The 15,242-nt window shown below is 41.8% G+C and overlaps 1 protein-coding gene across 1 annotated transcript in view; it reads left to right on the forward strand.

Annotated features, from left to right (window-relative positions):
* LOC6602924 (dynein regulatory complex subunit 3) overlaps window positions 1-15,242 on the forward strand; it is a 54,706-nt gene continuing 39,464 nt past the window's right edge. Inside the window, exons 1-2 of the mRNA XM_002027911.2 lie at window positions 1-211; window positions 4,908-5,191. Coding sequence (XP_002027947.2) covers window positions 1-211; window positions 4,908-5,191 — 495 coding nt within the window. The remainder of the gene's footprint in view (window positions 212-4,907; window positions 5,192-15,242) is intronic.

Raw genomic sequence — 15,242 nt, forward strand, 5'->3', positions numbered from 1 at the left:
ATGGAAAATGATTATATTAAACAAGGAGACGATAGTAACAAGCCTCTCCTTGAGGAAGTTATTTATCCCGATATTGAACCTGGTATTATTAATCGAATAATGATTGAGAACTCCTTTTTGCAAGATGCATATCGTGGTGAAGAGCGACGCCTACATAAAATGGAACCCGTTGTATTAGATCAAATTACATCAATTCGCTTGGAGTTTAAAAGTAAGTTTATAAAAAGACATACAAAAGACATACAAATCCAATTAGCTCTTCTGGAGTTCACTTGTTCCTATAAAGTGGAGTATAAATATTAATTAATATGACATTTGAACTTAAAAGCAGGCAATATATATGCGAATCGCAGCATATAAATAAAAGTACTTTATTGGGGACAGTGAAAGGTTTTATTAAGACCACAAATACCCAGCGTACAGTGGGAGCAACCGTTATTATTGCTAGTGGGCAATAGCGGGAAGCGTAGGAAAAATACACTCGGAATCGGTACCTGTAAACCCTATAATACAAGGGTAGAATAAGTTGTTGAACTTCAATTTTGCTATTTTTACGTACTTCCCTACCTACTCATGCATCGCTAAATTACGCTCTAAGAACTCTGCACAGAAGGCAACTTATCCATAACTTGAGTCTCGGTCCCTTTTGCGATCACACGCGCTCCCAGCTCCATATCTCGTCTCCCCGAGCTGCTCAGCTCTCAGAGCAGAGCTCATCAGCCCTTTTCTGCTGTTTCGCAGCAATGGTTTGACTGGCAATTTAAGCTTGTTTGTTCCGAAAACTTTAATGCGCCACTATGCTAATAAACTACGTTCATTTCACTAATACGAACGAAATGCGGTGAAGCGTAATCAATTGAGCAATCGTATTGAAACTCTGTTCGATACAAATCATCCCTTGATGATTTCTTCCCGCTTGTCAAATATTATCTTGTACTTAAAATCTACGTTGAGATCGAATATTGCTGACTGCCCCCCGAGTCATTTTACCATATTATATCCACCACTTCCTTTTATTATAATACTAATACTCAACAATTTTATTTTTTTTTTTTTTGGTTAGAAAACGTTTGACAGCCCTGCAAAGACCTAGTTCATACAAAAAATTTAAATCGCCATGTTCCGCGGTCTTTTTTCCATTTTAAATATAGCCATCCTGGGACTGAATTTTATGATTTGGCCAAATTTCAGCTCAAGCGTTGTAGAACTCATCAAGCTTTCATATGAGCTATCATTTATATGTATGTAACATACGCGGATTAGTTTATTGATATTATTAAATCGCGGTAGTCTGGTATGTAGGAGAATAATAAGTGTTAAGCTTACGGCTTAAGCACGGCTGATTTATACTGCCGATGCTTAAGTTATTTCTTCTTTTGCTGTTCCTCTTCTTTTCTGCGGTGTTCTGTACCTACTCGGGAAATCCACATGCTTCAGCTCTGTGTTGCACGTAATAATCGTAGTCCTGCGGGTACAGGACCCAATGGGCTACCTCCCGCGGAACATCCTTTTTACTTAGAGTTTGCTTAAAAGCAGCTCAATCCGTTACAAGCTTAAAGTTTGTTCCAAGTATGTACTGACTGAATTTTTTGCACGCGAGGAAAATTGCCTTGGCTTCTTGTATATAGATATACTGTCGTGCTTCAGATTTCGGGGTGTTTTTACTCGGATGCAATTACCACTATAACAACACCGTTGCATACCCGTCCTTCGGCGCATCAGTGTGTATCACGATTTTTAGATTCCTGCATTAGATCGGCTCTGTCACCAATCATTCCTTTAATGTAGCAAAAGCCTGCAGCTCCTCCAGACTAATTTTAAATTAAAAATCTTTTTGTGCAGATTCGTCAATGGTTTGGCGATTAGCATATACTGATAAATTTACGGAAAAACCCAACTTATCCTAAAAACGACAGCACGGCCTTTATGTTTCTTGTCATCGGGAACTTGCTGATGTTGGTTGGTTTTGGTTTTCGGCAATTCTGCCTTGATTTCACCTCCTCCAACTTGATAACCTACCTCCTTCACTTCATCTTTAGCCCGTATTCAGCTGCAGCATCAAAAACCATCTTCAGCTTTTCCAGGCATTTTTATAGTGAAATTGACCATTAAACTATCTTTATTGATAAAAACGTGGGGGAACGATGTGAGTTGCTACTGCTGCCACTCTACATTTATACCCGATACTTAGTCAGTATGGCTCTCCTCCGGCAGACGCCGCTAATATTAAATGGCACGTCAAAGAGTGCGTGCGAGAGAGACAGAAAATCGGTCTGAGTGTATCGTCGGTTGATTTAATCCTTTTGGCTATAAAAATTATCCGATCTGATCCAGATTTAGCAATCTGATAGATATGGTCAATTTTTATGATTGCTCGTTTTTTTCTCGTTTCCTTTGTGGGGCGAAATTTTGAAATACACGTTTTATAGTGAGATCTAACAGGAGTATGGATACCAAATTTGGTTACTCTAGCCTTAATAGTCTCTGAGATTTGTGGATGCCCCAGATTTTCGTCCTTTGCGGGGGCGAAAGGGGGTGTGCCGAAATTTTGAAACTAACTTGCCAAGGTCCGATATCACAGGATACCACAGGTACCTATGGATACCAAATCTGGTTGCTCTAGCTTTTATAGTCTCTGATATCTAGAGAAAGATGTTAGAGAGATGAGATGATGTTAGAGAAAGACAGAGCGAGAGAAAATGAAATTGTTTTAGTTTTTATTATTTTGTTAATATTTATTTATTTTTTTTTGTTTTTTTTTTATTTTTTTAAGAGTTTATCAAGTGTTTTTCTACTTTCTCCCTAAATTGCGTTGCTGTACTAATACTTTTAATGTTGAAAGGTAACTCGTTCCATTCCAGAATAGCATTTTTTTAAAATTATTTTCCTGACTTGGCAAGTTTGTACCTTATGCTTACAAGATTCAACGTTCTATTTGATGAAGCAAAGGTAAATTTATCACATAATTTATATATCATATAATTATATAATTTATCATATAAGTAGCTCTGCTGTCTGGTATAGGTTATTCGATGTAGAAAAATAATTGTTCTGTACCCGATCGATGTCCTTAAATCCATATTTGTCTTGCTAAGATTGAGATATGATCGATTAGTCTTTTATTATATATGTATCGGGCAATGTTGTTATTTAACATTTGTTACCTTTTTTTAAGATTGAGCGTCACAATTTCCAAATATCTCAATCCCATAGAATAAGGTGGGTGTCAAATATGTCTTAGCTATCATTAGTTTGAGTATATCTGGTAAGAATTTTTGTGTTGGTGCGAGTTGTCTTAGTAGACTATATGTTTTACCAGTAGCTTTCACTACCTGGCTACTCTAAGAAAGCGTATTGTTAAATGTTAATCCAATGTTTTCCACATGATCTACGTAATTAATTTCTTTTCACGACCACGATTCTGAATTTTCAGCGAATTTTGGTAGATTTGGAGTTAGCTCAGAAGCCATTATCCACTATGTGCGATTTTGTCCAGTTCTAGAATTACAAATTTCGCAAATCTACCCATCCCTACCTCGTGGTTCTAGAGCGGATTCGCGGATCTAAGAGACCAACTGACCCAGGAGTCGTTCCTTATATACGTTTTGCTGGGTATTCCAACAATTTTGCTTCTAGCACAAGGTGCTTTTGGTACTGGGTCGTCTAAATTCAATTTTTTTATCACTAAAAATTACATTTTTAATCTCGATGTCCCAAAAAGGCCATGCACACATCTTTTTGGCGCTTAGCTAAGCGAGGTTTGCCAACTCTGTTTTGATATGTGAGGTTAAATTGGTTCAAAATTTGGTTCACACGCCTGGGCGATTGGTAATCCGAGCTCCACCTTAATTTTTTTTATAGCCGATACTCATAATGAGTATTGGGGTATATTAGATTTGTGGTGAAAATCGATGTGTGTAACGTCCAGAAGGAATCGGATCCGACCCCATAAAGTATATATATTCTTCTGTCTGTCTGTCCGTCCCTATGAGCGCCTAGTGCTCAAAGACTATAAGAGCTACAGCAACGACATTTTATATCCGGACTTCTGTGATATGTCACTGCTTCCGCCCCCACAAAAGGCGAAAATCTATGGCATCCACAAATTCAAAGATACAAGAAAACTGAAAACGCAGAAATTTTGACATAAAACGGTCAAGGTCCGATATCACAGGAGTGTGGATACTAAATTTGGTTGCTCTAGCTCTTATGGGTTCTGAGATCCTTGAACTCATATTTTGCAATTGGCAAAACCGACCATGAAACCTGTGTGTTAGAGAGAGACAGAGCGAGAAAGAATGAAATTGTTTTCTTGATTCTGGCTATAATAATTATACGATCTGGTTCAGATTTTGCACTCTAGAAGATATAGTCATCTTCTACGATTCTGCGTTTTTAGTTTGCTCGTATCTTTGAAATTGTGGAGGCCACAGATTTTCGCCTCTCGTGGGAGCAGAAGTAGGCGGGGGGAAGTTTTGAAATACACTTGTAACAGTGACATATTAGAGAGGTCTGGATATAAAATGTCGTTGCTTTAGCTTTTATAGTCTCTGAGCACTAGGCGCTCATAGGGACGGACAGACAGAGAGACATATAGGGCTCAATCGACTCGGCTATTGATGCAGATCAAGAATATATATACTTTATGGGGTCGGAAACGATTCCTTCTGGACGTTACACACATCCACTTTTACCACAAATCTAATATACCCCAATACTCATTTTGAGTATCGGGTATAAAAAATACAATCAGCAGTTTAAATAACAAACAATAATAAAAGGATATACTTTACTGCTGAACCACTGGCAAAAATATATATATAAATTTATATATTTATTATAGCTAATATTGAACTGCGTAAACTAACAATTGGAATCCTTCGAACTAAACCTATTTTATTTTACAGATATATTACGCATAGATCATTTGTGGATCATTCCAAATCTTACCAAGCTCAGTTTAAACTGTAATAAAATTGAAGTGATTGAAAATATGGAAATGCTGCCTGCTCTAACGGAGTTAAACCTAAGTTTTAACTACATTGAAAAAATAGAAAACCTTGAAAAACTTGTTAATCTTGAAGTTTTATCGCTATTTAATAACCGGATCGAAAAAATTGAGAATATGGATGCGCTTGAAAAACTTGTTATTTTAAGCCTTGGATGTAATTTAATTAATACTGTTGCAGGCGTAAGTAACTTATTATAAGTGCGATTTTTATACCCGATACTCAAAATGGGTATAAGGGTCTATTAGGTTTGTGGTAAAAGTGGATGTGTATTGGGATGAGATGTTGGATGGATGTTATACCCAGAAGGAAGCGTTTCCGACTCCATAATATACATATATTCTGTCAATCCGTCTGGTTTGACTCCAAGTCTCAGAGACTATAAGAGATAGAGCAACGAAATTTTGTATCCAGACTTCTGTGATATTACACTGAATCAGGTTTCTTTTACAATTTTGCCACGCCTACCTTCGCCCCCACAAAGGACGAAAAACTGTGGCATCCACAATTTCAAAGATACGAGAAAAGCATAAAAACGCAGAATCATGTAGAATGACCATATCTACCAGATTGCCGAATGCAGGATCAGATCGGGATATTATTATAGCCACAATGAACAAATTAATTTGCAATGACTACGCAACGCCTTCCACGCGCTAACTCATTCCCTCTCTTCCACACACTCTTCCTGGTGCAGTGCAGGGCGCACCACTCTGGCTACAAATGTAGAGTTGGGGCCTAGTTGCAACTCACATATTTCTGCTCGTTTTCAATATTATTAGCTACCGACAAACTGCAGTGTGATCTAATTGAAGACAGTAGCAATAAAAGACACATCCGCTATATTCTTTATTCCTTCTTATATTATCTAACTCAATAACCGTCAACTACACTTACAAATCGCCATGCTGTGAAACAGTTCGACCTTTAGGACACGGACAAAGCAGATAATCCATCTCTAATCATGTATATACCTGGTTTTCACTTTCACAAAATTTTTCCGAGCCATGAAATCAAATAAATGTTTACATTCCGCAAGATTTCTCTGTTTTCAAAACAAAAGAATTATCCACGACGAAATGAAAAGTAAACCGCTTTTTATACAACAAACCGAATCTTGATAGAAAATTTAAAAAAAATAGATGACCTATTGATACATTTACAAATGTTGTTTTACACCATTATCAGGGCAATTTAGCTTGTGCCTTCTTTATAAATAATATTTTCTTGACCCAACCTCAAATTTTGGGTCGGAAATAATTGGTCAGGGCAACGGCAGTTTTCGGATTCATACAAACACCTGACGCAGTCCGATTTTGTTATCGTTGGCAAGAAATACATTTTTGCGCATAACAGCACAAATTTGCTTTTAACAGCGCAGACTGTGCTCATAAGAGCATACACACCTTCAATGTAGGTGTTTCAGTTAAGATGTCTTGATCTTTAATTACGCACTTTCTGTTGCGTGACCTTCCATCCATGGCGGCGATTATTAGTTATTGATCTTAATTATGAAGTCTAGTGTAAATTAGGCTAGGGCAAAGCGGGGCGAATTCGCCAAGAGCGAGAGAGCGAGCTTTTATTGCGCCCGCTTTGCCACCGTAGGATAGCTAGAGTAAGAGATTTGAATTTTGAAGGAAATATAGTTGTTTGCTAACATTGAAATAGATCGAGCGTATCAATTTTTCACCCCGCCGAATAAATAATTTAAATTACAGCCACCCAAAGTTTTCGGTTAATTCATTAGAAAAACTCTTCTAATTTTTCATGGCGCCCCCGGGTGGACTGTAAAGTTAATTATAGGCAACAACAATAAGTGACAGTGACACAAGAAATTGCAGTATATGCAAACATATTCGTTTGCCCGCGTCGTGGTGTGTGTGTCAATCGGCAATCAATTTGCATAATATCATCGCGTCGGTCGCGCCAAGAATAATTTTTGTGCAAATTTCTGCTACCGCCGAGGGATGCCCTGCGATAAAGCCAGGAAAGTAGCAGTTGGATTCAAAGATCCAAAAGAGGAATCAGAGGTATTTGTGCAGAAAATTGAAGGCTGAGCAAAAGACATTCAGATCTCTCCTTGAGGTGTCTTGTGCTGAAAACATTGCACATCGCCTTCAATTCTAGGCACAGACGTATGATATACATATAGTAGAGCTTGATTGCATGCATTTTATTAGTAATTGCATAAATATAACTAAACACACATAAATACATACATATCGACCCATACAGACGTATGTGAACCGCTATTTGGACGCAACAGTTATATGTACATACATCTATCGTTTACTGCAATCACTGTCGCCCTCCCCCCTTTATTTTGTTCTACCTTTCTCGTCGTTAGAACCTCACAACGAACCTCGTTCGTTCACCCAAGCCACGGCGTATAGAAAATATCCACACATACATACAAGCAGCAGCACCGGTGCATTATTTCGTTTTCGCTTCTCCACTGCTGCTTGCGTTGTATTTGTTGGGAGAATTTTCGTTGCAGCTCTTGAGCTTAACGGTGCGCCAAGTGACGCGCTACCCTGTATCTAACGGGTATATTGTTTTCGGCCGTCACTTGCAACTACTCTTTCACTTGATACCTCGTGCCTCGACATTCAATTAAAATTCGTTTTCGATTATCGTTCTCGTTCAAACATTACAAAAAAAAAAATAATAATAATAATAATAAATAAATAAATAGAAATAATAGTGGTTTGTTGCGTAAAAACTTCATACACAAATATTATGGCAGAAAACAGTAAGTCCACTCTTGAAGACTTAAAGATTAAGCTCAAAAGTCGAGTAAAAAGCATTCGCCGCTTAGAGGATCGATTAGATCAAGGGTCGATTCCTTTGCAATTACCGGAATTACAATGTAGATTAGATTGTTTGAATGCTTCAATTGAAAAGGCTAACCATTTGCAGGAGCAAATCGAGGACATAACAGGTGATGATGCATATGCAGCCGAGTTGGAAGAGCTGACGATTGTCACCAAGGGAAAGATAATGTCGCTTATCGCCGCCTTTGATGCAGCAAGCGAGACGAAGCCAATGTCTTCTCATGCTCTCATGCCCCAACTCATGCTAGACTTCCGAAATTGGCATTACCCAAATTTAGTGGTAAACACTCGGAATTCAAAAATTTCATTAGCCTTTTTGAGAGACTAGTCCATAGCGACAACAGCATACCGGTGATCGAAAAATTTAATCGTTTGATTTCGTGCCTCTCTGATGAAGCATTAGGAACAATAAAGGCGTTCCAAGTCACCGAGGCAAATTATGAAAAGTCCATGGCTGGCCTAAAACGAGTATATGACAACGATTATTTGATTTTCACGAATAATATTTTCACATTTTTCAATCTGCCGAGAATATCGCATCAATCTGCATCATCTCTAAGGGCTCGCGCACACTGTAGCTGAAAGCGGAGCTGATAGCTGATTTATAAGCTCTGAAAAAACAAACACACTGCACCGGTGCAAGTGCGCACATTGCAGACTGAGCTGAGCCGAAAGCTGAAAAAGCTCGCTGAAATCAGCTCAGCTTAGTTTGATCGATCAAGCATGTTTGTTTTTTCAACAAGCTGATTGCTTATTTTGTTCGTGTGTATTGGTTCATAAGTGATCGAAAATGGGCTGCAAAACATTTTTAAGCGAAATTGCGGTTAACCCAGCGCTGGGGAATAAGCGGGACTATTAAAAATATTTGAATAATAGTTTTAGTTCTATAATTTCTGGAAGGCGATAAATTGGGCAATAAAGTTTTATTATTTACCATTACCAATGTAATGTAAAAATGTAATAATAATTCGTAAAAAAAAGTAATACGAATACAAACTCAACGGAAATGTGGTTAAAATACACTAACTTAAAAAAAAAACGAAGAAAACTTCCGCGTGGCTGTGTACGTGCTGTGAAGTAATAATCCATTAACAATATAATAATAATAATTATAATGATATCTATTGATGCCACTTAAGGAGATAGACAAAGGGAGGCAGTGGTTTTCAGCTTTCAGCAATCAGATCAGCCGACAATGTACGCACCTGCAAGCTGATTCTGCCTGAGAAAAGCTCTCAGATCAGCTGAGCTTTCAGCTTTGATTTCAGCTCCGCTTTCAGCTATAGTGTGCGCGAGCCCTAAGAACTCTAATCGATACTGTTTCGTCGATTTACGGATCTTACTGTCGATCGGAGATGATACAAAAATTTCGAATGCAATACTCATTCATCTCGTTTTAAACAGAGTCGACCCAGTGACGAAACAAAAGTGGGATGAACAGCTTACTTATGAGAAGTTGCCGCTTTGGTCCGACTTTGAGAAAGTCTTGAATCGTCGATACCAGCATCTGTCTGCTGAAGAATCGACCAAGCCAAGGCAAGACAGTCATGCCAAGCAAGCAACATAATCGCAGTTCATTTGCTTGTTCTTCCAATTCCACCAACAGTAGAACTCAGCAAACTTGTAGCTACTGCAATTCAGGAGACCATTTAGTGTCAAATTGACCTCCATTTTCGCGTCTCTCGGTGATGCAAAGGTTTGAGTTTGCTAAGTCGGCATCCCTATGCATTAATTGTCTGCGAAAAGGCCACGCTGTTGTAAAATGCAAAGCCAATAAATGTCGAGTGTGCAGCCGCTCATACATTATTGCATCGATACACAGTGTCGGCTAATAGTCTCGCGTTGCCACCACCCCAAGAGAGTTTTTCTCCTCCATCAAATCAGAATCAACCTTCCACGTCACATGTTTTGCATGCGACAGCGTTGGACAGGGTAATTCTGGCTACGTCGATCGTAAGCGTCCGAACTAAGAGCGGTGAACACATTCTGGCCAGACTGCTGCTCGACTCTGGATCACAAACAAATTTCATTACCGAGGACCCCGCTAATCGCTTACAGATCCGTAGAGAGGAGTCCTGTATTAACTTGCTTGGAATTGGTGAATCTAATTCTCAAGTAAAGGATAAAATACACACAGTGGTGAAGTCGCGAATAAATGGTAGTGAGTTCTCCTTTGATTTTTGGATCCTGAAATCAATTTCAGGTTATCACCCTGACCAGTCAGTGAATGTGACTGACTGGAGAATCCCAGAGAACCTACCACTGGCAGACCCTTATTTCTACAAGCCACAAAGAATAGATATGTTAATTGGAGCAGAATCGTTCTTTGAATTATTAGCTGTTGGTCAAATTAAACAAGGTCCTGACTTTCCAACTCTTCAGAAAACCCTTCTTGGTTGGGCTGTGTCGGGAAAATATGTTTCCAGGAGTTCTGCTCCTCAAATTACAAACAGTTTGAGTTGCAGTGAAGAGTTGCTAGTATCCATCGATAGGACCTTGAAAAAGTTTTGGTCACTGGAAGAAATGCCATTTACCAAGAAAATTGCCACACCTGAGCACAAGCTATGTGAAGAACACTATCGTAAGACGACTCAGGTACTATCATCAGGTCGGTTCGAAGTAAGGCTCCCGTTTAAATCAGATCCAAATTGTTTAGGCAACACCTTTGAGGTTGCGAAACGGCGCACGATTGCATCGTGACCCTGAGTTGAAGAAAATGTACTTGGAATTCATGGAAGAGTACCTCTCCTTAGGTCATATGTCTCCTACTGACAATACGATTCATTCTACTCCACACTACGTAATCCCTCATCAGTGTGTTCTGAGGCCCCAAAGTACGTCTACCAAGCTCCGAGTCGTGTTCGATGCTTCGTCCAAAACGTCCTCACAGGTGGCCTTAAATGACATTCTGATGGGACCTACCATTCAAGAGGAATTATACTCGACACTGCTCCGTTTCCGTCTGCACAGGTTTGCCCTGACTGCTGATGTTAAAAAGATGTATCGCCAAGTGATGGTGAACTAAGCGGATCGGCAGTTTCAGCTCATAGTGTGGAGAAGAGACCCTTCTGAATCCTTGAGATTATACAAGCTCAACACTGTAACCTATGGGACTGGACCAGCCCCATTCTTAGCTATCCGGTGTTTGAAAAGGTTGAGTGAGTCTGCGAAGCTCTCATTCCCTAGAGCTGCTAACGTTATTGGGTCCGACTTTTACGTCGATGACTTGTTGACTGGTGCTGCATGCGTAGAGGAGCTAAGGGCAATTAAGTCCGAAGTGTCTCAGGTTCTTCAGACCGCAGGGTTTGAGTTGACTAAGTGGTTTTCAAACTCACCCGAGATCACCGCATCTGAGAGCACAGCCAAACCCATAACAATCTCGGATTCAGAGTCGACAAAGGCGTTAGGAATCTCATTGTTACCTACTGACGATGCCTTTAAGTTCAAAATTGACAATTCAGTTATGGGTCTCCGAGCGACAAAACGGAACATACTATCGGTGACATCAAAGTTGTTTGACCCCCTTGGTTTATTAAGTCCTATCGTTATAAAAGGCAAGATCCTATTGCAGGAGCTTTGGCTTAACAAACTAGATTGGGATGAGTCGATCCCGCTGCATTTGGAAACAGCGTGGAATAAGTTGAAAAATACACTATCTCAATTGGAAGACATATCCATATCTCGGTTTGTGTATTCCGATCCGATGTCACCGGTTCAAATACATGCCTTTGCTGACGCCTCCATGAGAGCGTATGGAGCGTGCGTCTATATACGTAGCAGAACTGCAGAAGGTTTAAAAGTATCATTGTTGACTTCGAAATCCAAAGTAGCGCCGCTCAAGACCAAAACGCTCCCAAGGCTTGAGTTATGTGCCGCTCACCTTCTCGCAGATCTCTGTCACAGAATCAAGCCCCTATTAAACGTGCCAAGAACGCTCATTTCGAACACTCCGATGATCTTCAGCTGGAAAAGAGGAAGACTGCGGTCGGGCTGACCGCGGCTGTGCGAAGTTCGGAGCTGTTAGATGTCATCGAGGGATTCTCGTCACACCTCAAACTGCTTAGAGTGTTCGTGTATGTGTTCCGCTTTATAAGAAAATGTAAAGACCCAAGCCTAAAATTCGGAAAAACTACCTCACCGACCGAATACAATGAAGCCTTTTATAAAATTGTTGAAATCGTCCAGCATCACGAGTATCAAGGAGAAATCGAAAAGGTTAGGAAAGGATCTACAATTGGTCCTAGTCTTCAGCGGTTGAACCCATTCATCCATGAAGACACAGGGACTTGGTGTAACTTTTCGTTGTTGCGAGTGGGGGGCGACTAGCCAAAGCTCCTATATCATACGATGCCAAGTTTCCTCTGCTTTTGACTAAGCGCTCGCAATTCGTGCGAAGCTATATTCATCATCTGCACCATTCGAATTTTCATGTCGGCCCACGAGCACTTGTGAGCATCCTTCGACAGAGCGTGTGGATAGTGAAAGCTCAGGAGGTCTGCCGTCAGACAGTTCGATCATGTATGCGCTGTTTTAAATGCAAGCCTCGATTGCTGACGCAACTCATGGGGAATTTACCCGCAGATCGACTCCGTGCTCTCCGCCCATTTTCAATTTGCGGCGTTGATTTTTGTGGACCAGTGCACACGACATTGAAAATTCGCGGAAGGCCCCCATACAAGTCATACATTGCGCTTTTTGTTTGTTTTGCGTCCAAGGCGGTTCACCTAGAAATAGTTTCCGATCTAACCACTGATGGTTTTTTGTTGGCTTTTCAAAGGTTCGTCGGGCGCCGAGGATATCCCCAAGTCGTTCATTGCGACAACGGGACGAACTTCGTCGGAGCGAGCCGCCATCTCAGCGCTCTGCGGATCAGGCTCAAGGAGCAGGGAGACAAAATTCGCGACTTCGCGTCAAAAAACGGATGCGAATTTGCGTTCATACCGCCGCGAGCTCCTCACATGGGAGGGCTATGGGAGGCAGGTTTAAAAACTGCCAAGAGCCTACTCCTACGGGCGGTAACCTGACCGCCGAAGAGCTCGCCACAGTCCTCGTCGGCATCGAGGCCATAATGAACTCGAGGCCGCTGGGAGCCATCAGCCAAGATCCAAGCGACGGCGAGGCCCTAACACCCGGGCACCTGCTGACAGGCGGGTCGCTCATCGCCCCCCCATCACTGCGGACTCCGGACCAGGAGAGTCTCAGTTGCTTGCGGCGATGGCGACTTGTCTCGTCAGTCAGGCAAGCGTTTTGGCAGCGATGGTCCCGCGAATATGTCCTGGGGCTGCAGATTCGGGGCAATCTGCCGCCTCAGGAGTGGCTCGTGGGGAGGGTCATCGCCACGCACGCGAAATAAGGACTAGCACTGGAGCGGTTTTTCGGTGGGCCATACACAAATTAGCGCCGCTCCCAATGTGTTGAAGCCGATGCAGGCGTTCAACGGGGCCGGTGTTGCGTGACCTTCCATCCATGGCGGCGATTATTAGTTATTGATCTTAATTATGAAGTCTAGTGTAAGTTAGGCTAGGGCAAAGCGGGAGCGCAATAAAAGCTCGCTCTCTCGCTCTTGACGAATTCGCCCCGCTTTGCCACCGTAGGTTAGCTAGAGTAAGAGATTTGAATTGTGAAGGAAATATAGTTGTTCGCTAACATTGAAATAGATCGAGCGTATTAATTTTTCGCCCCGCCGAATAAATAATTTAAATTACAGCCACCCAAAGTTTTCGGTTAATTCATTAGAAAAACTCTTCTAATTTTTCACTTTCTGCCGTCGTTTTTCTTCAAAACAAGTAATTGAAAAAAGCCATTTTTATTACTGTGACGCCCAGCACCAGGAAGACCAAGCGCCGGCGCATAAACACAACAAAACATTAGAAACACCGAGAAGAAACCCTGAAGACTAATTATACTAGAAACACCAAGACAAGCTATGAAGACTAAACTATAAGTATTAGTAGGATAAGTAGAACATAAGCGACAATACATGAAGACTTGCCACATAAGGACAAAAGAAATAAGTAGAAATAAGCAAACAATGAAGATACATAAAACCAACCACAGCTGATCACCACCAATGGGCCCGAAGCACAGCCAACCACTGTCCCACCCACAGCTGACCGCCCCAAGTGCGCCATAACCCAAGCACTAACGGGCACACTATCAGCCGATCCGTACAAACGCGGTAGGGACACATCAGCACAAAGCGCTAGGGACATGCCGTACGGATCAGCTGCTTTTCGGAAATAAAAAGGGCTCCGCCAGAGTGATCATCATCAGTTCGGCTCCGGACAGTGGAGAGGTAAGCATCAGTAGCAGCCACCAGCAGCCCCAGCGATCCTCCTATTCTACTCGGAGCGCATTTACCCTCCGCAACATTATTTCTCCTCGGAGCGCATTTACCCTCCGCAACATTCTTTCTCCTCGGAGCGCATTTACCCTCCGCAACATTATTTATCCTCCGCAACATTATTTCTCCTCGGAGCGCATTTACCCTCCGCCACATTATTTCTCCTCGGATCGCATTTACCCTCCGCAACATTATTTCTACTCGGAGCGCATTTACCCTCCGCAACATTATTTCCCCTCGGAGCGCATTTACCCTCCGCAACATTATTTCTCCTCGCAGCGCATTTACCCTCCGCAACCTTATTTCTCCCCGGAGCGCATTTACACTCCGCAACATTATTTCTCCTCGGAGCGCATTTACCCTCGGCAACATTATTTCTCCTCGGAGCGCATTTACCCTACGCAACATTATTTCTCCTCGGAGCGTAGTTACCCTCCGCAACATTATTTCTCCTCGGAGCGCATTTACCCTCCGCAACATTATTTCCCCTCGGAGCGCATTTACCCTCCGCAACATTCTTCTCCTCGGAGCGCATTAGACCTCCGCGCCCTCAACCGACACCGACCAGAAGACTACGTGGACCCGCACGCAACCATCCGCCACGTGCGGCCCACCCGAAGGACGACCCCGGCAGCCGACCCCGGCAGCCGACCCCGAAGGAAGAGCCAGAAGAAAAAAACCCGCGCACCTACCCAAACTTTGTACCTTTTTAAGAACAATAAAAATAACTCCACCTCTTTTATTACCGCTCAAGCCCCGCCTTATTCTTGAACCACGAGACTCTCTTTCAGCTACCACACCCAGAGATCAAACAAATTTCTGTGGAACCCGGCGCGACGAGCATACCCCGGCCGAAGCGCCGTCACATTACGTTGTATATTTTCTAAGCAACTGACATCAAATTTGTAATCAACGAACCCAAAGGCCACCGAATGACGAGTTTCAAACAAATACGATCAATTTTTCAAATGAGCTTCCATATGTTTTGACCATATTGGTTTTGAGTTTAAGAAAAAAGCCTGACGTGATGTAGCAAATCTGACCTTGGATTTGTGT

Source organism: Drosophila persimilis, unplaced genomic scaffold (genome assembly GCF_003286085.1).
Source record: "Drosophila persimilis strain 14011-0111.01,24,50 unplaced genomic scaffold, DperRS2 tig00000652-arrow-arrow-pilon, whole genome shotgun sequence".
Lineage (NCBI taxonomy): Eukaryota > Metazoa > Arthropoda > Insecta > Diptera > Drosophilidae > Drosophila > Drosophila persimilis.